The sequence below is a fragment of the Megascapheus bottae genome, chromosome 20 (assembly GCF_031878675.1).
Source record: "Megascapheus bottae isolate mThoBot1 chromosome 20, mThoBot2.hap1, whole genome shotgun sequence".
NCBI classification, from domain to species: Eukaryota; Metazoa; Chordata; class Mammalia; order Rodentia; family Geomyidae; genus Megascapheus; species Megascapheus bottae.
The window spans coordinates 38,077,974-38,100,502 of NC_143528.1; the positions used below are offsets into that span (position 1 = coordinate 38,077,974).

At 51.7% G+C, this 22,529-nt stretch overlaps 1 protein-coding gene across 3 annotated transcripts in view; it reads left to right on the forward strand.

The window, feature by feature from the left end:
* Dpysl2 (dihydropyrimidinase like 2) overlaps positions 1-22,529 on the forward strand; it is an 81,132-nt gene that overhangs the window by 19,076 nt on the left and 39,527 nt on the right. For 2 of the 3 annotated variants that reach the window (XM_090353628.1, XM_090353630.1), the window contains exons 2-3: positions 7,490-7,578; positions 10,202-10,386. In XM_090353628.1, the coding sequence (XP_090209754.1) occupies positions 7,490-7,578; positions 10,202-10,386 (274 nt within the window). Of the gene's footprint in view, positions 1-4,254; positions 4,598-7,489; positions 7,579-10,201; positions 10,387-22,529 lie in introns of those variants that run through there. The other variant, XM_090353629.1, reaches the window with a different exon arrangement.

A 22,529-nucleotide genomic window follows, 5' to 3' on the forward strand; every position in this document is an offset into this window, starting at 1 on the left:
AAGTGAGGTGCAGGCCAAGGCAAACTTAAACTGGGAAGCTGCTGGGGAACTGAAAGTAGCCAGTCACCTCCACTTCCCCACAGGCGACCATGAGGCAGATATCTTCAACTCCTGCCTGGTGCTACTGCTCCTCCATCCATCCATGCATGCAGCCTTTTTGCTTGTTTGGTCATGGGGCTTGAACTTGGGGCTTGGGCACTGTCCCTGAGCTCCTTTACTCAAGGCTTGCATGCGACCACTTGCAGCCCCAGCACTACTTCTGGTTTTATGGTGGTTAATTAGAGATAAAAGTCTTCACAGAGTTTGCTGCCCTGGCTGGCTTCGAATCCCAGTCCTCAGCTCCTAGTTACTCAGCCTCCTATGTAGCTAGGATAATAGGAGTGAACCCCTGGTGCTGATACACACCTCAGCCCCACAGGGCTACGTATGAGGGTCAGAGATGATCAGGACTTTTTAGTGTTGGTCTCCGCGTTCAAGCTTTGAAAGGAAGGAAATTGAAGCTCCCTTCCTACAGTGAGTGAGCACTGTACAGGAGAGGGGGTACCATAGGGCGAATGGGCCAGGGTAGGCATGCAGGAAGAATGGAGGGAGAATGGAGAGGAGCACGGTTTCCCAGGCTGGTAGAGCCTTTGTGTAGCATGCCCTGGGACGGATCCCCAAAGAACCATTTCAAAAACTGGTGCCAGGAACACATCCTAGGGACACATTAACACATTGTGTGCTTCTGGGGTTTACCTTGAGACTGGTGCTGTCAGTTGTGGCAGTTTTGTTCATGGGGGCAACCGCATTCCACATAGAAAAACTAAGTAAGCCACATCACCAAGTCACAGCATTTTCCTTCTGTTCTAAAGGCTTAAGGCAGAGAGCTGAGCTGCTCTGAAGGACACTGCGGCCAAATGACAGTGGCAGTCTCTGAGTTAGGGATTTTTAGTTTAGATTTCTACCACAACTCATGATGGGGCCAGGCATGGTTTATGCCTGTAATCCCAGCTACTCAGAAGGTGGAGGTAGGTTGACTCTATCCAAAGCTGGCCAGACAAAAAGTGTAAGACCCTGTCTGAAAAACCAACGGAAGCAAAAGGTCTTAGGGGTGTGGCTTAAGCTGGCGGAGCACTAGCCTAGCAGGCTGAGGCCCTGAGCTCAATCCCCAGTATTACCAGCAAAAGGAAACCACTTACTGTGGGGGCCGTGGGAAAGATCCTTTTGTCCCTGTCCTAGCAGGACACTGGCAGCTTTGGTTCTCTGTAGCAGATGTTGAGGACATTGGCTGTGGACTGTACAGGGGCCTGCAACTGGAAGAGGAGGACTGGGAAGTGCTCAGATTGTAGGAATCACAGTCCGACAGAAAGAATAGGGAAAGGATCAGAAACCAGAATGGAGGGCCACAGGGACAGGGGTACACGAGGATTTAGAGGGGAGACTTAAAGACTGGTGATGTTTGAGAGGCAGTGTCCTGGGAAAAGGGAGGGAGGGAGAGCAGAGTGCACTGGAGAAGGCATATTTTAAGGGCAGTGGGGGTTGGTTCTGAAGCCATATATGTGTTCGTACCACTGAGCTCGGGGAGGGGGTGGGGACACGAAGCCACTTGATGAATGCCACTTAGAGGCTGCCTGCACAGGTTCCCCACGCCAAATGGCTGGAGAGATGCTGTAACCTTAACAAAGTTCACACCTGGTCTTGCCCTCTGCTGGCTGAAAAGTGTGGGAAGGCAGGGACTTGGAAACAGGCTGTCACAGGTGCAGAGTCAGCCATTTTATTGCTGTATGGGCAGACAATTTCTTCTTAACACTCAGAAGTCACCCTGGAGAAGATTCTGAATGTCAGATAATGATGTGTAACTTCTCAGGAAATCTTCACAGAGTGCTTTCCTCAAGATGGAGTGTAAAGATGTGTTGCAGATTGAACCATCAGCCAGTGCAGACTGGGTATGCAGTTCTCACTCAGCCCCTGGCTATTTTCTGCTTTGCACTCTTTGGTCAGGAGGGTAAGAAATGATGCAGGTCACAAGCCAGGCACTGGTGGCTCATGCCTGTAATCCCAGGTACTTAGGAAGCTGAGATCTGAGGATCTAGGTTCAAAGCCAGCACAGGCAGGAAAGTCTGTGAGTCTCTTGTCTAAATAACTAGCAAGAAACCAGAAGTAGAGCTGTAGCTCAAGTTGTAGAAGACAGTGCCCAGGCACTGAGTTCAAGGCCCAGGACTGCCACCCCCCCCAACACATGTGTGTGCACAGATGCCAGTTATTTTCTGTGGTTAACTGAAATGTCTGGGCACTTCTGTGTTACAAGTATTGTCTTAGACTCCAGAGGAGAGAAATCAACTTAAACTTAGCATTTTCAAGACATTCATGGCTAGAAATAGCAATTATCATGGACTAAGAACCTTGCGTTAATGGCTATAGAATTAAGATGTTACAAATAAGGCTTCTAAGAGTTCCTTGGAGCTTTTACTACAAAAGAGGCTATGGCAAATTGGTAAATAATAGAATATATTTAAACTCATTAAGATCGAACCAATAAGGAACAGGAAAGCATAGTAGACATAATCTAACTAAAGGCCATTTTGGACCTCATTACTTACCTGCCATGGGGTTATTTTTTCTTTTGGTTGATCTGAATCTTCTCCCCTCCCCACCCCTGCACCCCCAGACTCCTGGCTGGAACATGCAGTTGCTTTTCTCAGGTAGGAAAGCTCAGTATATGCTGAGACTTGAGAATCTAGTTATCGTTGGCAGACACCAAAAGCTAAGAACGTCAGCCCAGCTGTTCTGTGTGTTAGATGGCTGCAGGGGGAAACCACTTGATTTCTTTTTAAGATTCACAGCCATGTGGAATAAATTCACCAGGAAAGCTTGCTGCATGCCCCACTGTCGTCTTCTGGGACTTTAGATGTTGTAGAAATAGGAATGAAAGGTGAAGTTTACACCTGTCTTGACTCCAGAACGACCAACACACAGCCAGAGTGGAGCTAGGTGCAGGAAAAGGTGCTGTAATTAAAAGCCAAGCGCCTGCAGGATTATCTGTATTTACCTGGCGTATCTTTGCTGAGCAGGAGTGAGCCAATTAAACATTTTCCCCGCTCTGCAAGGCTGCCTGATGGCCTGGACGACCTCCGCAAGCCCAGGCTGCACCTGCTCAGGTGGCCCTGGACCAGCAGCCTTCGTCCAGGGGGATTCTGAAGTTAAGAGACAGGGCCAAGAGGCCAGGCCTTGTTGAACAGGAGTGGGTGCTGGCCGGACTGTGGTGTCTTTTGTGACTCAGTTTCCCCTCCTTTGGGATTTCATGCTCTCCTTTCTTCGACCCCTCCACAGCTCAGCCCCTTTCTGCGGTTCCAGCATCGCAGGGCCGTCGTGGACTCAGATGCCGGGGTCCCCGGCAGAGTCCCTGGCTCACCGAGGTGGGGTGGGCTGCACGGGGCTCTTCCCCGCCCGCCCGCGCTGCAGCCCGGCCCCAAGTTCAATGTGGCCTACGGGGCACAAAGGCGGATTCAGGGCGGGGCCTGCTGCGGAGGACGGCGGCCGCCTCGGCCCGGGTGCAGCTGCGGGGCCCGGACGCCAGCAGCAGCCCCACCCCGCCTCGGGTCGGGCCCAGCTGGGCGGCCTCGCCCCGGGCCCGCCGCTGCACCCCGCGGCGTAGCCCGGCGGCCGCCCGCGTGCAGCTCGCGCCCGGCGGGCGGTGGGCGTGGCCCGCGGAGGCCCCGCCCCTCGCCCCCCCCCCCCCCCGGGCTGCGCGGCGCGGGCCCGCGGTGCGGTCGCGCGCTCGCCGCCAGCGAAGCCATTGGCTCGGCGCAGTCACCCCACGCGGGGCCGCCGCGGCGGCTTCCTCGGATTGGTGCGCGTGCGCGGGTGTGTGCGTGCCGCTCGGCCTCGCCGCGAAGCCCCTCCATCTCAGGGCTGCGCCCCTTCCCTACGCCCGGAACGACTATCCCGCCATTGTCCCTGCGTTGCGGATACTGCATCTGGGCGGCGGGGGGCGGGGTGGGGGCCGCCCGGTCCCAATCCCCGCAGACTCAGCCCAAGAGAAAGGGCGCGAAAGGCGCGCTCCCCGCTCGGGCGCACGCCCCGACCGACGCCCTCCGCCGCGCACTGCAGCATTTGGCGCTCTGGCGCCGCGCCCGCCCCCTCCTAGCCTCATTTGCATATCCCACGACGGTGGCCAATCAGGGAGCGTCTCTGCCGAAGCGGATGGCTTTGGCCGGAGAGGAAAGGGAGTGGCCGGCGGCGCATGCGCGGCGGTGGCTGCCTGGAACCGAGGCTTTTATTGCTGTAGTTTATTTCCACCCCCTTCCCTCCTGTTCTCGCTCCCTCTCTCTCTCTCTCTTTTTTTTTCCGCCCTAGCTAGGGCCGTGTTGGAGAGGAAGAAAGGGACCCAGAGGGTTGCATTTGTCCCCCACGTTCCTGAAATTTGCTAAGCAGCAAAGATCAGCGAAGCGACTGCGTAGCCTTTGTCAGTCCTGCAAAAAAAAAAAAAAAAGCAAGATCCATTCCTCTTTTTCCAGCATTTTTGCTGGCTTTTGAAAGCTGTCCTCTTAAAATTATTGTTTTTTTCCCCAGGAGAGACATGTCTTATCAGGGGAAGAAAAACATTCCGCGCATCACGGTGAGTCGGGCTCGTCGGGAGAGGCGCGGCGCGGGCCGAGCCTCCCGGGGCGCAGAGCGTCGGAGGGTGTCTGTGTGTTCGTCGATCGTTCTTGAGAAAGGGGAAGGGAAAAGGAAGCCCAGCTTTTTATGTTTTTATTCCTTCCGTGTCGCCCGTGAAGCCGGCGCGGGCGGTGGTCTCCATCCATCCGTCCATCCATCCCCGGGCGCCGGGCTGCGGCCGCGCGCCCGCCCCGCTGCGCCCTTCCATTGTGGCGGGCGCGGGATGCTGCGGAGGGGCCCGTGGATGCCCGAGCGGGCGAGCGCGGCGGCCGGGGCTCCGGGGCTCCGGGGCGGGGGTGGGGGCTCCGCGGTCTTCCGTCCCCGCGCGGTGGTGACAGCGGAGGGATGCTGGAGCGGGCCGGGGGCGCGGGGTGGGCGGGGCGGGGGCCGGGGGTGTGGGGGTGCCGCGGGTTTGTCTGGCTCCCCGCGAGGCGATGGTGCGTGTGGCGCATACAAAGCGGGGGCTGGGAGGTGGCGCCGGGCACCGGCCGGGGTAATGGCGCAGGGGCGACGCGCGAGCAGATGGCCCGGCCGGTTGGGGAAGACAATGATCGCGGTTTTCGGGGTGCGGGCGCCGAGCCGGGGCCTGCGGCCGATCGTTCGTTCGTCCATCCCTGGAACACATCCGAGGGAGGGATGCGTCCGCGGGTGCTTTTGGAGCGGAGTGCGGGTCCCCGCGCCCACCACCCCCTCTCCATCTTTGCCTGGACCGTGTTCTCTGAAATCCCTGGGCGGGGAGAACGCCCGGGGAGTTCATTGTTATGTAATCCGTGCTGCCGGCGGCCAGCCGTCCCGGGGTGGCCCCAGGCCCCGCAGACCCCGCGCGTCACCCCGGGCGCGGAGGGCGCGGAGGGCGCGGAGGGGGGCGCGCCAGGCTCTGCCCGCGCCTTCGGCCCTGGGCACCCGGGCTTCCTCCGGTGCACGAGGACACACCCATCCGCCCGGAGAGATGCGCGAGCGAACGCTCGGGGGCGGGGGCAGCCCGCGTCCCTTTTCCCCTTTCTCGTGTTCCTTGCTGTGAGATGCTAACCATGTGTTGATTCGCATCCACTTAGTGAAGCCGGGGGGGGGGGGGGTTGGTTTCCAGCCGTCCACATATGCATACAATGCATCCTCGTTCTGTCTGGAGGACCCCAGATCCTAATGCACCGGTCCTGGGGGGGGACCTTGTGTGTCCCTGGGGGGGATGGGGAGGGAGGGGGACAGAGGGGGGGCAGGTGTGTTGGGATCCTCCCATGGCTTGTCTTCCTGAATAAGCCAGGCAGTTTCATTTTGATAGGGTGGGGGAGAAAAAAATGAGGCAAACAATAATCATCAAGCTCACTTTAAAAGAGCGCCCCCTCCACTCAAAGAAAAATACCTGGTTGCTTATCCTAGGTCCTGCAGGCTGCCTGCCGCCTGTCCCCCTTCTCCCCCCACCCCTCTCCCTGTCTCTCTCTCTCTCCATCACCACTGGCAGCCTCTTACATAAGCCTTCCAGAAGGCTCTGCACTGACCCAGCTCTGAGGTTTTGTTTTTGTCTTGCATCCTGAGCCCAAGGGGACTCAGGATGATGGCTGGGCATCCTCACCGCAGTAATGAGGTGCCTGTGGGGAAGGACAGGCCATCTCCTTGTCCCCCCCCTCTGCCTCAGTTTCCCTACATAGAAAGGGAGTGGAATCTTGCCACCCCCCCTCACAGATTATTTCTGAATCCCCCAAATGGTGTGGTGAATAAGAATCATTAAGGGTTTTCGCATGATTCCCCTGCAGGAATTGTTGACTGTGTCTGTCCATTTCAGGATGAAAGACCCCACCCTACACAAAATGAAAATGATTGTATGTTTTTCAATTTATCTGAGAAAGAATAAATACTTTCCAAACCTAGGTGTGTGTGTATTTATGTGCACATTGTACCCTCTTTTTCTTACTTTGTAGTAGCGTGTGTGTGTGTGTGTGTGTGTGTGTGTGTGTGTGTAGATCTGAAAGATTTTCTATGATTTTCCAGGTAACTACATTTAAAAAAACCCTTGCTGAGAATATTAGTAAGCTGCTCATTCACCATTGTTCAGATGAATGGCACCTTTTCAAAGCTGTTATAGAGTAAAAGTAAATTAAAATACAGTTCCCCATGTAAATCTGGTCTGGAATAATGTGGGCACAAATTCACAGGACACAGGATATTAACATTCCATTGCATCACATTATTTGGGATAGCTGTGAGTCATGATAGCATTTCAGTTGCATTCTTGGCCTTCCCTCAAAGGCTGCTTGTCAGTTATTTATTTATTTATTTATGTGGCAATATTAAGTTAAAATAGAAGAGCATCAATAGTCTGTAACCATGTTAATTGTTAAGGTTTGCTAGTTCATTTTTCACTGACCGTTTTCCTAGCTGCTTAGTAAAAACGGTCTATTTCTTTTATGCTTGGGCTGATTTACCCCACAAGTGAATGCAAATGCAACAGGACTAGTGAATCGAAGCCTTGTTATGGTTGAGCCAGTGTGTTTGTGTGGGATATGCCATGACAACAGAGCTTGGTCAGTTTCCCCCACATAGACAGTGCCAAGATATGACTTTGCCTGCATGTGGGTAGATTTTTTTTAAATGAGATTTAGCCAAAAGTTATTTACTCCCTTTGGCTTTCAGGTCTAAGGTCTCATGGAAAGAAATGGCTCGTTTATCGGGGATGAGTTTTGCCAGGTGTCTTCTCACTCAGGAGTGGATGTGCAGGTTGCTACCTACAGGTTCACCTGAAACTTCGTTCTGAGCATCATATTTGAGTAGCACAAATGTGCTCTGAGCTTACTTCATCCTTGTGTTTCTCATGGGCTGTTTATGTGTGGTGACCTCACTGCCTGTTTATTTTCAGAGTGATCGTCTTCTGATCAAAGGAGGGAAGATAGTGAACGATGACCAGTCCTTCTATGCGGACATATACATGGAAGATGGGCTGATCAAGTAAGTGTAACCCAGCAGGAGGTGTGGCTCTGGGTTCCTCCCATTCTTCCTGTCTATACCTCACACATACAGTCTCAAGCTTTGCTGGATTACCCAGAGTCACTAAACTTGGGCTGGGGATATGGATTCATTGATAAAGCTCTGTGTTATGTCCCCAGCATATATTCTTTGCAGAGTGCAGAGTACACACACACACACACACACACACACACACACACACACACACACACACACACAGGGTGATGTCTCACTACGGGGGCTTGAACTCAGGTTGTCCCTGGCGCTATTCCACTTGGGCTGTACCTTCACTTCTGGCTTTTTTTGTGTGGTTAATTTGGAGATAAAGAGCCGTGTGGATTTTTCCATGAGACTGGAACCACAACCCTCAAATCTTAATCTTGGAGTAGCTAAGATTATAGGCATGAGCCCCTGGCACCTGGCCTTATTATCTGTTTTAAGCCCACTTTGATTAGTGGTAATGAATGAATTTGGCAATTCAGGCTTAGGGGATTCAAAGTCACAGTTACCTCTGTACCCATGCATTATGTGTTTACCTTTTTATGAGATGACACCTTACCTTTTGCTGCCAGCTCTCAGATACTTGGTGTGTGACACACTGACTATCTGCCAAGTTTTCCTAGAATGGAGTTGCTTGGGAGAGATTGCCCAAGCAGAGGACCCAAACATGGAAGACAGTGTCTCCCGTGAAGACGAACATCTGCCTTCATTAAGAATCCAAGTTGGAAGGGCCACAGAAGGACACTGAGTTAATTACCAAGTAACACAAATTGCTGCCTAATCCTGGGGGATTTTAGGTTTCATTCTTTTAAGTGGCAGCTGGCACAGATAAGGCTGCCCTGGTGTTGCTTATGTATTAGGTTACAAGGGGGAAACAGCAGTTAGGCGTCTGGGCATTTGGGTACGTGGGAGAGTTCAATGAACCGGGTGGATTTCCCTGCCCTTTCCACTCCGCTAGGTTATGGAGAAAAGACACATCTGCTTAAAGACACACATTGCAGCGAATGGCATCTTTTAAATGAACAGCATTCATGAAGTGTTAGCAGCACACAAATCCAGAGGAGTGGAAAACTGGAGTGGCTCTCAGTTGCCTGGAAGCTCCCACCCTGATTTATGAAGCTAAAATAGGACTTAGCATTCCCACATTTAATGTCTTCTCCATGTGGGTTTGCTTGTGACAGGTCCCAGCTGCAGACTCTCGAACACCATGACTGTCTTCTTCCATTTCCTCTGCCAGCCACAGGACAGCACGGTCTGCCTGGCAAAAGGACACTGGCCTGGAAGGAAGGGGTCAGGACTGTGTTGTTGCTGTTCTCACTCATTTGCTGAAGGGCTTCACCAACTCCCTCTTAGCTCATTTTCTTTTTTTGGTGCTTAGGGCTACCACTTGAGCCACAGCTCCACTTCTAGCGTTTTGCTGGTTAATTGGAGATAAAAGTCTCACAGACTTTTCTGCCTGGGCTAGCTTCAAAATAGGATCCTTAGATCTCATCCTTTTTTTTTTTTGCCAGTCCTGGGCTTGAGCTCAGGGCCTGAGCACTGTCCTTGGACTTTCTCAAGGCTAGAGCTCTACCACTTGAGCCTCAGCACCACTTCCGGCTTTTTTCTATGTATGTGGGACCGAGGAATCGAACCCGGGTCTTCATGCATGCTAGGCAAGCACTTTAACCACTAGGCCAAACTCCCAGCCCCAGATCTCATCCTTTTGAGTAGCTAGGATTACAAATGTGATCCACCCAGCTTTTATTGTAAAAAAAAATGATAGAAAGATGTCAGAAAATATTTAAAAATTGAAAATGAACCCACTGCTCGTGACTCATGCCTGTAATCCTGGCAACTTAGGAGGCTGAAATCTGAGGATCAACGGTTTGAAGCCACCCAGGCAGGAAAGCCCATGAGACTCTAATCTCAAATAAACTACTTAGAAAAACCTGGAAGTAGCACTGTGGCTCAAGTGCTAGGCTTGAGCATAGAGAGCCTCAGGGACAGTACCCAAACCCGGAGTTCAAGTCCCAGCCAGGACCAGCAAAAAAATAAAATAAATAAAAAAGGGAAATGGATCATGTTCAACACATGGTGATTATTTTTCTGCCTTTGTTGTTGGAATTGGACAGCACCTGTGTGTAGGCTTTGAAATCATTACAATATAGTGTTGACATTTTAAAAAATTGTGTGTATGTGTGTGTTTTGTTCTCCCTCTTCCCTTCCACCTCTGTTTTTCCCTCTGTTAAGAAGAATTTGGTGAAACCCATGTTCGGAAAGTGCAAGTAGGCCTGGCACAGATTGCAGTTGGGAAGTTAGTTCAGTGGTCTGTGTGTTAAGATGGTGGAGTGGCGTGTTATATCACTATCTTAGGGCCTGGATATCATTTGATCTTGAGGGCTGCTAGAAGCTAAACTTTGGTTGGGCACCTGGTGCCTTATGTAGATTTTGCTTTCTGGATGTCCTCTTCATTGAGCAAGTTGCAGATAAAGTACAGCAATGATCCAGAAAGCTTACTGTCTGTCCTGGAGGACAGACAGTGTGTCACTGAGGGAAAATAGCTGTCAGATCAAATCCAACTCCACGTCACCAAATATCTGTACCACTCATCTTGTCTTTTTAGGCAAATAGGAGAAAACCTGATCGTGCCCGGAGGGGTGAAGACCATCGAAGCCCACTCGAGAATGGTGATTCCTGGGGGGATCGACGTGCACACTCGTTTCCAGATGCCTGAGCAGGGCATGACGTCTGCCGATGACTTCTTCCAGGGCACCAAGGCGGCCCTGGCCGGAGGAAGCACCATGATCAGTAAGAGGCTGCAGGACCAGGGACCTGTGCCTGTGGCAATGAGTGTGGACGGGTGGGTTGGGCTTGCCAAACAAGGGGTCAGGCTGGGGTAGCTATTTCTCTTATCTACTGATCCCTATTTCCTGTCAAACTTGGGATTATTCCAACGGCACTTGAGAACATGGTTCTAGGATAAGCGGAATGGCTTCTTGCTCTCTCTGCTTGAGGACTCTGGTTTTACTTTGTTTTTGTTTGTGCCAGTCCTGGGGCTTGAACTTAGGGCCTGTGCACTGTCCTTGGGCTTTCCTCAAGACCAGCGCTCACCCACTTGAGCCACAGCACCACTTCTAACTTTTTCTGTGTATGTGGTACCAAGGAATGGAACCCAGGGCTCCGTGCATGCTAGGCAAGCACTCACTGTATCACAAGGCCAAACTCCCGGCCCTTTGGTTTTACTTTGACCTTGAAATGTGTTGGGTTGTAAAAACACTGTCCTCTTCAGAGTTACCAGGTCCAAGCGTGCCTTGGGACAGTTGTCGTTTTCGTTCGGAAGGATGGTCTAGCTACACAGTGGCCCAAGAGGGTACATGTATTGGAAAACAGATTCTGCCAAAGAGTGAAGGTCAGCATAGCATCAGACAAATCTAACGAGCTAACAGTGGTTCAGAAGAGGGTCCCGGGCGAGAACGTGGGGGTGTCTGCCTTACAAGACTGCCTCCCTGGAGGACTTCCCAGCACCACCCATATTCTCTGGCGTCAGGGTCTGTCTGGGAATTTCTTTCCTGTCTTCTTTGGGGAACATTGCTGTCCCCTGAATTTGAATTCACACCCTCCCTGTAGTCTCCCAGCCTGGTCTTGGAGCCTCGCTACCTGTGTCTTGTTCCAGGCACTGCCTTCTAGCCTAGCCTGTATGTATAGTTTTCAAGGGACCCTTTCTGTACCCCTCCCTGGGTACTCCTGCTGCTTGGTCCACTGCTGAGGACTACCCTTGGCCCAAGTGGGCATTTCTTTGCTGCCTCCACGGTGAGCTACCAGGTAGCATCTGAGCTAGCAAAACACACACACTGCCCACTGGTAGATGGCAGGCACAGTCAGGTGGTTAGATCCCCAGCTTGTAATGCAGGCAGATGCCCGGAAAACTGTGTGATGGTCACTGAGGGTGAGTGTACCATGAGCATGAGTGACGTTTATTGTTCCCTTAGAGGGAACCCTCTGATGGGGAATGCCTTTACCTGAAAGTTAGGAGACTGGAGGGAGCCCTGGTGCTTTTTCAGTACCAACTCTCTGTATGGCCTTGAGCAGGTCAGCTCACTTCTCTGGGCCTTAGTGGCTCATTTGCACAGTGAAGGAATCTCAGTAGCAGGCAGGAAGTTGTTCTGGGCCTCCCAGCTTCCTCTACATTGAGCTCGGAGAATGATGTTGCCTCTCATCCAGGAGTCTCGCTCAGCCCATGTAGATAGCATGTGTGTCCTCCTACATTTACTCACGTGGCTTCTGCAGGCATTTTCTCCCATCCTACCTTTCTGCCAGGTGTCTTCTCTCCTCTCACATGTCTTGAGCTATATATGGCTTGCTCTATTTCTTGCCTCTTCCTGTCCCTCCCCTGCTGTGAGACCATATCCCTTCTTGCTGCTTGATTTCCCTTTGGCCTTCTCTCTTGGAGGCCAGGGCTTCCATCTAGTCACCCTGATGGCCTCCAGGCGAGTCAGTGAATGGCCGGTGGGCAGGTGGTCAGGGAAGTGGACTGAGAGCCTGGTGGCCTGCTCTGCCTGCTTGAACAGAATGCAGCCACATTAAATCAATCTTTTACATTTTATTTAACATTATTTTGGTGCCAGTACTAGAGCTTGAACTCCGGACTGCATATTCCCACGTGGATTTTTTAGCTCAAGGCTGGCACCGGACCAGTTGAACCATACCTTCGCTTCCCAGTTGGTTTGGCCAAAGGGGTTGATGAGCAAAACTCAGAGAAGGAAAGTAAGCAGAGGTGGCCACCCCTAAACTCCATGGCTCTGTGTGACTGGAAAAATGCTAACTGCTTCTGACTGGGTACTGAGCTGAGCATTGGCTTGCCTTTGCCTTTCCTTCAGATGACAACAAAATTAGGATTCCCACCCCCCACCTCCCCTGTTTGCTGGCCGTATGCATTCTCTAATACTTCAAGTGAGCCTACGTCTGGGGCTTGCTTCACCAAGAAGGGGGGGGCTTGATGGAGAGGAATAGCTTACTGTGGATCCCTGGGTACCCACGACCTGCTTCTTCCGTGCCATTGTAGCTTGAATGAACATGGAGGCCACTAGAGGAATGTTCTGAGCATTTTGAACTTGAAGTCCAAGCTTGCAGTGCCTCATGTGTGTGGCCGAGACAAGCAATTAAGTCCATTGCCGTGGACGGCCTGGGCCTGTCCTTCACCTTCTGTTCTCCTTGCTGGGTGACCTGTACTGGCAAGGGCAGTCTCCATCTGTAGAAAATCATATTATTGCCGTCCCATAGAACTTACTATTGAGAATGGCACAATGGGATCTTTGTGACAGGATCCTGTGCCAGGCAGGGGGCCGGCCCTCTGCCCTTTCCAGCCAGGGATGGGTGGGCAGAGTCTCTGACAAAGGGGCTCTGGGCTCATCTAGACCAGCTGAGGGCTGCTTGGGGAGAATACTGGTCCCCAGGACTTTTGGGGTCATTGGAATGGCCAGGCTCCCACAGCCTCCGGGAAGTGGGTAGAAGAGTTACCTTGTTTTACAGAGGGGAACACAGCAGCTCTGTGCCCCTCTTCCCCCCACCCCAAGCTGTGTCACCTTGGCCTCTTCTGTTCTGGGACAAGTTGTCCCAGAGATGGGCTTGCTGCTTCAGCATCCCACTCCCCCCTGCTCTATTTCAGAATATTCCAGAGCTCAGGACTATCTGCAGGGCCAGGCAAGAGTCTGCTCTCTGACGATCTCCACCTGAGCACCCATGGAGCTGAGGGGTCCCCAGAGGTGTCTGGGTGACACCAGGGAGTATGCACACATCTGCATTCTGGGCCCCATTAGCCTGTGGAGTGGAGGGACTCTTCTGGAAGGGCGGGTGGATGCGTGTTATCAGCAGGAGCTTGCTGCAGATACTGCAGGCTGGTGAGAGGATGGCATCCCTTGCTAAGGACAGGTGCTCGGAGCAGCTGCATTTCACTTTTCTTTTCCCTGGAGTCTAAGCCTGGATCTGAACAACTTTGTGATGTAGCTAAGGGAGCTCGTGTCTGGCCCTTAAATGAGATGGTATTAAGCTCAGGGATACCCGGACTGATTTTGACTACTTTCCATGAGGCGGATTCTGTAGGACCCCAGGTGTCAGTTGGGCTCGGTCCCAGGACCACCAAGGATTTCAGAAGACAGATGCTCAAGTCCTTCTATAAAATGGCAGAGCATAGCCTCTCATATACTTTGTATTACTTCTTGATTATTCATACCTAATACAATGTAAATGCTATGCAAATAGTTGTTCACTAAGATGGAATTAAAGACATTATGTATTTGTCAGGACTGGGGTATGAACTCAGAGCCTTGTCCTTGCTGGGTGAATCACATCTAAAGCCCTTTTTGGCTCTGGTTATTTGTTGCCTGGGGCTGACTGCTGACGCTAATCCTTCTACTCATGCCTCTTATGTTGCTGGGATAACAGGCATATGCAACAATACGTGGCTTTTTTGTTGAGATGGGGTTCAAGGCAGACATTCTGGATCCTGCAGCACTCATGCTGGTCTTTTCAGCAACAGGGCCTTGCTTCTCCCAGAGGGTGGTGGCTACTGGAGAAGTCACGTGGCCTCAGGCACTCTGGCAAAGTCAGCCATCCTTCCCAGAAACCCTTGGGTCTTTCCCAGCTCTTGGGGATGCTCGCCAGTGGAGGCCGGAGGCTTGGGAGAAAGGAGGAGACTCCCTGAGGGGAAGTGGCCCCTGACGGCCACTGTGGTACATCTGCCGCTTGTCATTTTTTCAACTGTGTGGCATGTGGGTTTTCTCCCTGCTGTCACAGGCATGCATGTGTGAACACACGCAGTGTCATAGGGACGTGTCTGTAATGGATACTTTGATTATTCCCTTCCTAGCACTCACTGGACTAGGGTTAGAAAGTATTTACAAAAGTACTCGACCACATCAGACGAAAGTTCCAAAGTCCAGGATCAGAGTCTTTGCCACCAACTCTGCCTGTGGTCTGGCAACTAGAAGCCACCTTCTCTGGGCTGCCTGAGTGGCCTCCTCCCGCTGCTCCTCTGTCTTCCCAATCCTTTCATGGCGGGGGGGGGGGGGAGGGCACGTTTCACTTTAGGACGTGATGCCTTTGGAAAGCTGATCCCACGAGGTGGCCCTGCTCGGGTGTCACTGTGCACAGCTCAGCCCAGAGCAGGTGCTAGGGACTGCCGGGCAGGGTTTGGGCAGATCCTCTGATCCCTGGCGCTGAACAGAGTGGAGAAGAAGTTAAAGAAGGAGGCATCAGGCAGGCATCGGTGGTGGCTCACGCCTACAGTCTAGCTACTCGGGAGGCCGAGATCTGAGGACTGAGGTTTGAAGCCAGTCTGGGTGGAAACGTCTGAGACTCTTGGACCCACTAAAAGCTGCAGAGAAGAGGTCAGGGACAGCGCCCAGGCCCCAAATTCAGCCCCCAGGATGGGTACCACAAAGAAAGGAGGAGGCATCCTGAGAAATAGTGCAGCCCTGTGGAGCTCAGCCCCTGCTGTGCAGTGTTGGGCTTGGCCAGCCATCAGGTAGGCTCTGGGGACCCGGCTACCAGGCCTTTCCAGAGGCAAGGCATTCTGGGTAGGTCTCTAGACCTACGGCATGGGAATATGGCAGATAGCTTCCTCAAGCTCTGTGGTGGGCGTTTTACATAGAGCTTGGGCAGTCTCCATCCTCTGCTTCCACAATCTCTGGTTTTCCCTAGAGAGGGCTCAGGCTGGGTCCAGGAGAACTTCCGGGCAGTTCCAGAATGGAGGTGATAGGAGGGGCTGGGAATGGTGGGCTTGTCGTCAGGCTTTTCTAACCTTGGAATGTGAGGGCCAGCCATTCCCCCCAGCAGTACCCTAGTCTCAGTTGCTAGTCAGGGGTTTCCATGACAACCTCCCCCCCCCCCAAAAAAAAAGGTCTGTCCTGTTTTCCTGCCAGAGAACTGGGCACAGACTTCTGCAGGACAGAGATGGTACTTTGTCTGGACAAGAGCCCTGGTTCATTGCTGCTGCTGCTCTTACCAGCTTTGCAGGGTCAGAGGGTATCCCCCTCTCCCCCCATCCCTGGGAAGCTGACATGGTGGCCTCTATGTGACACCAAGAAGGCACAGCCATTCTTGTTGGAATGGGGGTGTTGGGTGGGCTGTGGGAGACCTGAGTACTTTTCTCCCCATCGTTCTTTCCTTCACTCTGGAGAGTCCTAAGGTTTGGGGAACCTTCATTACCTCCCCCCTCCCCCCAGAGTTTGTCAATGTGGCCGCTCCCGGCCAGCTTCCATGTTGAGTCCCAGGGGCAGAAAAGTCACCACACTAAGTTGTAGTTCTGTTGACTGTAATTCCTGTGTTCAAGACCATCCTCAAGGATGGGATGAATACCTGTGCCCTTGGCCCTGCCCAGGTGTGCACATTCTTCCCCTTGAAAAAGAAAGGGTGCATAACTTTTAAAAGGGAAGCTTAGCCTGCTAGGAGCAGATGGGCTGAGGACTTGGTGTTTTTCTCGGGAGTCCCATCCAAGGCTTTGGTCCTAAGTCCCTGTGGAGGGTTCTTTCTCTCACTCTTCCTGCCTACCTTTTCTTTTTTTTTTTTTTATTTTTGGGCTATAGGGCTTGAACTCAGGACCTGGCCACTGTTGCTAGGCTTTTTAATCAGGGCTAGTACTATATCACTTTGAGCCACAGCTCCACTTCCAGGTTTTTGGTGGTCAGCCGAAGGTAAGAGTCCCACTGGGACTTTGTTACTTGGGCTGGATTTGAACTGTGATCCTCTAATCTCACCGCCCTGAGTACCTAGGATTGTAGGCTTGAGCCACTGGAGCCCAGCTTCCTACATTTTTATTGTGTCGCCCTTTCCATTTCTTCTCAAGAAGGGGTCACTTACTTGAGTTTTGAGGTCCATGTCTCTATGACTTACTGTTGTCGCATGAAGCCATTTGCTCAGATTCTTCCCTTCCAGTCAGCCTTCACTATCACAGTGAAGGGAAATGAGAATTACAGTGAAGGGAAATGAGAGTACTGTGACTAAACATTCCCTGTAATGACAGAGAGGGTGCAGCTGGGACTGGCCGTGGTGGCACAGGACACTCCAGTGAGCTGGGGCCATCATTAAAATCTGCTCATTCGGATCCTCTGGGGAATTTATAACGCACTACAGGCACCAGAACTTCTGACCTACTTGCTCTGGGTGGGCCTGGCATTGGCCTGTCTGGCTTCCAGATACTGTCAGGGCGGATGAAGGACCCTGGCTCGAACAGAGACTCCTGGTAAACCTGAATGACTGCCAGTGCTCATCATGGGAGGGTGAGGGAGGGGACTTGATGTGACCTGGGAGGGGGGTTTGTAGCCAGGCGTCCTCTAGGAGTTCATGAAGTCGAATGGGGAGCATCTTTCTCCTTCACTTGCTTTCCTTGGTGACTTGGGAGGTTTTGCTAGGACAGTTCCCTGAGGGGCCCTGGGTGGGACATGGAGTGATGAAGGTACAAGGCAATGAGCAGAAAGAGGGTCAGAGGGTGGGCAGAAGAGGTGGGATGTCAAAGGCTAAGTGAAGGGACTCTGGACTGTGGACTCTTGTCCACAGGCCCATGGCCCACTGGCTGGTTCGCTGGGAGCCCCTGTGTCGGGTTGAATTTACAGTGTTTATGACCTAGTCTTCCCCTAATGATAGGTCAGAGCTGGACTCCTTCCTGTGGGGGCCTGTGAGGAAGAAATCAAAAGGTAATGAGAGAACCGTGGACTTGGGCCCGTCCAGACCCCCTGTCCCGGGCCTGCTCTCGCAGCTAGGTGAAATCCATTGATCCGCACTTATTCAAACCACAGCACTGACCTGGAGAGCTCCAAGAATCAGACTTAAGTTTAATTTCCCTTTCTGGAACTTTCCATCTGCTCATTCTTATCTATTTCTAGATGGTAATTTCCACATCTATGCTAGGGAGACAGAGAGACTTTTTATCCCAGGGTAATGTTAAAAGTGAGTATTTTTTGGTACAATACTATTTTTTTTTTACCAGTCCTGGGGCTTGAACTCAGGGCCTGAGCACTGCCCTTGGCCTTTTTCAAGGCTAGAGCCAGCACTTGAGCCACAGCACCACTTCCTACTTTTTCTACGTATGTAGTACCGAGGAATCAAAGCCGTGTCTTGGTACATGTTAGGTAAGCACTTTGCCACTAGGCCAAACTCCTGGCTCTTGTACAATACTATTTTTAAATAATCATTCAGATACTTCTGGTACCCATGAGAATCACTCATGTGGTTAGGTGATGTCTGTTTCTTCCAGCATCTCCCCTCCCCAGTTTTCTTTGTTTCTTCTTTTTTCTTTTTGGTGGCTGTCCCAGGGCCAAAACTCGGGGCCTGGGCACTGTCTCTGAGCTCTTTTCCAAAGGCTAGCACTCTACCACTTGAGTCATAGCTCTACTTCTGGCTTTTTTTTGGTGACTGATTAGAGAAAAGACTCTCATAGACTTTCTTGCCTTGGCTGATTTTGAACCAGGATCCTATATCTCAGCTTCCTGAGAAGCTAGGATTATAGGTATGAGCCACTGGCCACCTGGCTGCTTCCCCATTCTTGCTGAAAAAAATCTTCCCCAGTGTTTGGGCTAGGACAGCCGAGGACCCAAAACAAACAGTGGGCTTGGCAGAACACGGAAGGAGGGCGAGGCTCTTCCCTTCATCCACTCTCCATGCCTGGAGGAGGGCCGTGGCCTCTCCTCCATCTGCTTGCCATGCCATTCCTGTTTCATTACATGGAATCCAGGGACCAAAGCAGAGGCCGGCCCATCTCTTGCTTTAGCTGGAAGCTGCCATTATTAGTATATATATATATTTTGTGCCTTGGCTCATTGGGGACACAAGTCATGGGTGCTGGGAGATCAGTTTTTAAAGTGGGGAGATGAGTCGTGGTTAGGAAACATATCCCCAAGGGCAGACAGGTGTTTCTGAGACACTGTGAGTTCAGTGAGGGAGGCTTCAATATTTTGGAAGAGATGTAACTTCTGTTTCAAACCTGAATAGTTACAGCTCAGGCAAAGTATTGGTGGCCTGTTTGTCATTTTACACAGTGACATGGCCCTGTTGCTAGGATAAACAGTGAAGCCTCTGTCCAGATGGATTGCAAGAATGCATCCTTCAGTGATGCACTGGAACAGTGTTGTAAATAAGCTTGTTCCAGGAGAACCAGACGTGGCTCACTCCATCTCTTGGTCCTCTGATGAGCTCTGAAAGGAAATGACCTAACAATGGCTCCTCAGGCCTCCGTGCAGACCAGTCAGGAGTTGAGGGCACAAGGGGAAAGCTGGAGTTTGGGAGGGAGCAGGTAGTCAGAAGCATTCTTTGGGACTTGGGCCCAAGGCCAGGCTTTGCACGTTGTTTCGGATCCTTGTAGCCTTGCCTGAACACTGGGGCTGCTCCTCATGTTGGCAGTGAAGACGTGGGGGGCTGAGAGACGCTGCAGGATGTGGTTGGTCATGGGAGCTGCATGTGGAAGGCCCTGGGCTCTGATCTCTGTGCTCCTCACAGTCAGAGTAATGTTGGCTTGTTAACTATTTAAGAGTCGCACGGTGCTGTGTGCTGTACAGAAATCCCGCCAGCTCCTCCTTGGCATTGCCACTGATGGCGAGACGACAGCCCACCCGAGCCAGAGGAAGGTTCTGGCATTCTAGCGTTATCTTGCTCTTCCATCATTTTCTGTCATGTGGAGGAGAAAGTAATCAGGCACCAACTGTCTTCATCTAAGCCGAGGCTGGGCCTGTGGGGAAAGCTTGCTGTATATGGCGGTCACTTGAGGGTTTGGTCTCCCAACAGAAGCTCTGGCTTGGCCTGGTTCCTCCCGGAACCCGGAACCCGGAGGACCATCTGGGGAGCTGTCAGTAGGAATAATGGCTGCGTTCATCAGTGGATCATCACGATCATCACCCTGCTTCTGGAAGGCCTGAGTCAGACTGAGCCGACGGCTGTCATGAGGCTGTCCTCAACATCCCTTTCCTGTGTGTCTCCCTGTTACAAGGTTCATTCACTCAGCCCTTCCCTCTTTTGCCTGGCACATGGCGTGCGTGTGTGCGTGTGTGTGCGTGTGCGTGTGTGTGTGTGTGTGCGTGCGTGCGTGCGTGTGTGTGCTTATGCTTATTCTGGGGCTTAAACTCAGGGCTGGAGTGCTGTTCCTAAGCTTTTCTATTCAAGGCTAGTGCTCTACCACTCTACTTCTGGCTTTCTATTTTTTAATTTTTGGTGGTTAATTGGAAATCAGCGTTGCGTAGACTTCCTTGCTTCCTGAGGATGGATGCTGGTGAGAGCTACTCGTGCCCGGTTTATATGGCAGTTTTTGAGGAGGGGTGGGCGGAGGGAGAAAAGCCAAACAATGTGTGAGGGTTGGAGCTGCTTTTCTGGGCATTGTTTTTTCCTTTGTGGAGATAGTCCAAGGATTTTCTAAGGAAATGTGAGGTGGAATGGAAAGAATTTGAGGCCTCTCTTTCTTGAGGACACATCTTTGCGGATCTTAATTCCGGGCTTGACTTTTGTAGCTTCTTAGTGCAGACAAGTTGCCTCAAGTGTGCCTTGGTTTTCTCTTTTGTCAAAAGCACCTTGCCTCATAGGATTGGGCTTGCTGGGAAGATTTAGGGAGATGGTGGGTGTGGTGGGTGGAACTCTGGCAGGTAACAGAGATCAGAGGTGGCCCATCAAATGCTTTGTTCCTGACATTCAGTATTAGCTGTTTTTTTGTTTGTTTTTGTCACTTGTAGGCCTTGAACTCAGGGCCTGGGTACTCTTTCAGAGCTTTTTTGCTTAAGGGTAACACTACCATGTTGAACCACAGCGCTACTTGGGTTTTAATTGGAGATATGAGTCTCATGGTACAATGAGTCTCACTTTGTACCAGTTCTGGGGTTTGCACTTGGTCTGGATGCCGTCTGTTAGCTTTTTCCCTCAAGGCTGGCACATGGCAGTTAAGCCAAGCTTTTTGGCGATTAGTTGGACATAAGAGACATGGGGGCTGTGATGTAGCTCACTGGCAAAGTGCTTGCCTAGCAAGTGTAGTGCCCTGGGTTCAGTCTCCAGTACCAGAAAAGAAAAGACCAAAACCCAAATCCCAAAAATATATTTTTTAAAAAAGTCTCACGGACTTCTCTTTCTGGGCTTTGAATCATGTCCTCAGCCCCCCGAGTAGCTGGGATTATAGGCATACGCCACCACTCTTGTCTTATTATTCGCTTTTTCTAGTGTAATCTGGCTCCTGAGATATTTATAGGGATAGTTGGTTTTGGGGTGAGTGACTTTAGCAGCTCAGTGGTTTCATTGTCCACTTTCTCTTCTTGTTCTCATGTCCTCATGCTGGGAATTAATTACGTTAATTAAAATGGTTGGTATTGCTCTGACATTGTTGTTAATTCCAAAGACACCTTCTTTCTATCAGCTGATTTTCTTAAAAAATATATTTTAATTATCTCCAAGTAGTGGCACAGAGGGGTGCCGTTCAGCATGTCAGTTTGTAAGCCCAAACCATCTTGATCACAGTCGCCCCTATCATTGTTCTTCCCCACCCCTCCTAGCTCCACTTACCTCTTCAGTTTTCCTGGTTTCATAGGATATGCGTTGAACCTTATGACTATATACTGTCCCCATCTCCCTTCCTCTCTTTGGTTCCTGTTAAGAGAGCTCAGCTCTGGACATTGGAGAGTTCTTATCTTGGTCTGCTTATGGTTGCTACAACAATACTATCCACCCATGAACCTCATACATCCACCCACCAACCCACCCACCCATGCATCCATCTATCCATCCACCCATGCATCCATGCATCCATGCATCTATCCATCCATCCATCCACCCACCCACCTACCCATCCATCCACCCACTCATGCATCTCATCCATCCATGCATCTATCCACTCACCCATCCATCTATCTGCCCATCCCTTGATGTTCCCCAGGCATGCTACAGGGCCTGGTCTGGCATTAGAAGAACACATGAGGGCTCTATTTGCAGAGTTTGCCTGAGAGACTGGGAGACTCCTGCAGCGGATTAGGGGTGAGAGGATCCCTGAAGGCTGGATTTTATTCTTCCCTGGAATCTGACTAGGGGTGGCAGGAAAAGATGAGGAAGAGGGGAAAAGGGAATGGGAGAGAGGGAGAGGGGGCAAGAAGGGGGCATCCTGTTACAGGACAGTTCTGTGAAGAAGGATCAGAGCATGTGGAACTCAATGGGCCATCAGTGACTTCCAGAATTTAAAAGTAAAGCAAGTCCCTCCCTCCCTCCCTCCCTCCTTCCCTCCCTCCCTTTCTTCCTTCCTTTCTTTCCTGGCTGTGGGTGGCTTGGGGGTGGGTGGTAAGAAAGGGGATGGGGAGAGGAGGTGGGGCTGGGGGGGCGGGGCAGCCTTCAGGGAACATGCCACTGCCCCTGGCTTCTGTTTTTTTTTTTTTTTTTCTTCCCTATCAGAATTACAAAACCCCCAAGAAAGTCAGCACCTCTTCTCCTGGGGTAATAAGAGTTGGAGTTGAGGACTTCCTGTTGGTGTGTTCCTGGAGGGCAGGATGAGGGATCTTGTGCAAGGGCAGAGATACAGGATGTGAGCCTGTGTGTAGGGAGAGACTGGGAGGGGAAAGGAGGGGAAGAGGGGACAAGGGGAGGAGAGGGAGGGATGGGAGGAGACTTCTAAACTGTCCAGTTTTGGTGCGTCCCCCTCCCTCCTACCTCTTGGCCCATCCTGGTTCGGTTCCCACCTCGCCCTTCCTCCTCAGGTCTCCCCTTAGCAGGGGCTCTGGGAGTGGCGCAGAGAGTCCAGCCACACTCTCTGCCGCCCATTTGGTGACTGACTGCAGTTGTCAGGAATGACGGTCCTGTAGAGCAGTTGTGTGGACACTTGGAGTCAGATCTGGAGCCAGGCAGACAGAGGAGAAGCCAGGAGCTTGGAGCTGGGAAGTGAGGCCACTCCCAGCTCTGCTTGTCTAGTGCTTCCACGTGGAAAGTGGCTTCTACTTTTATCCCCT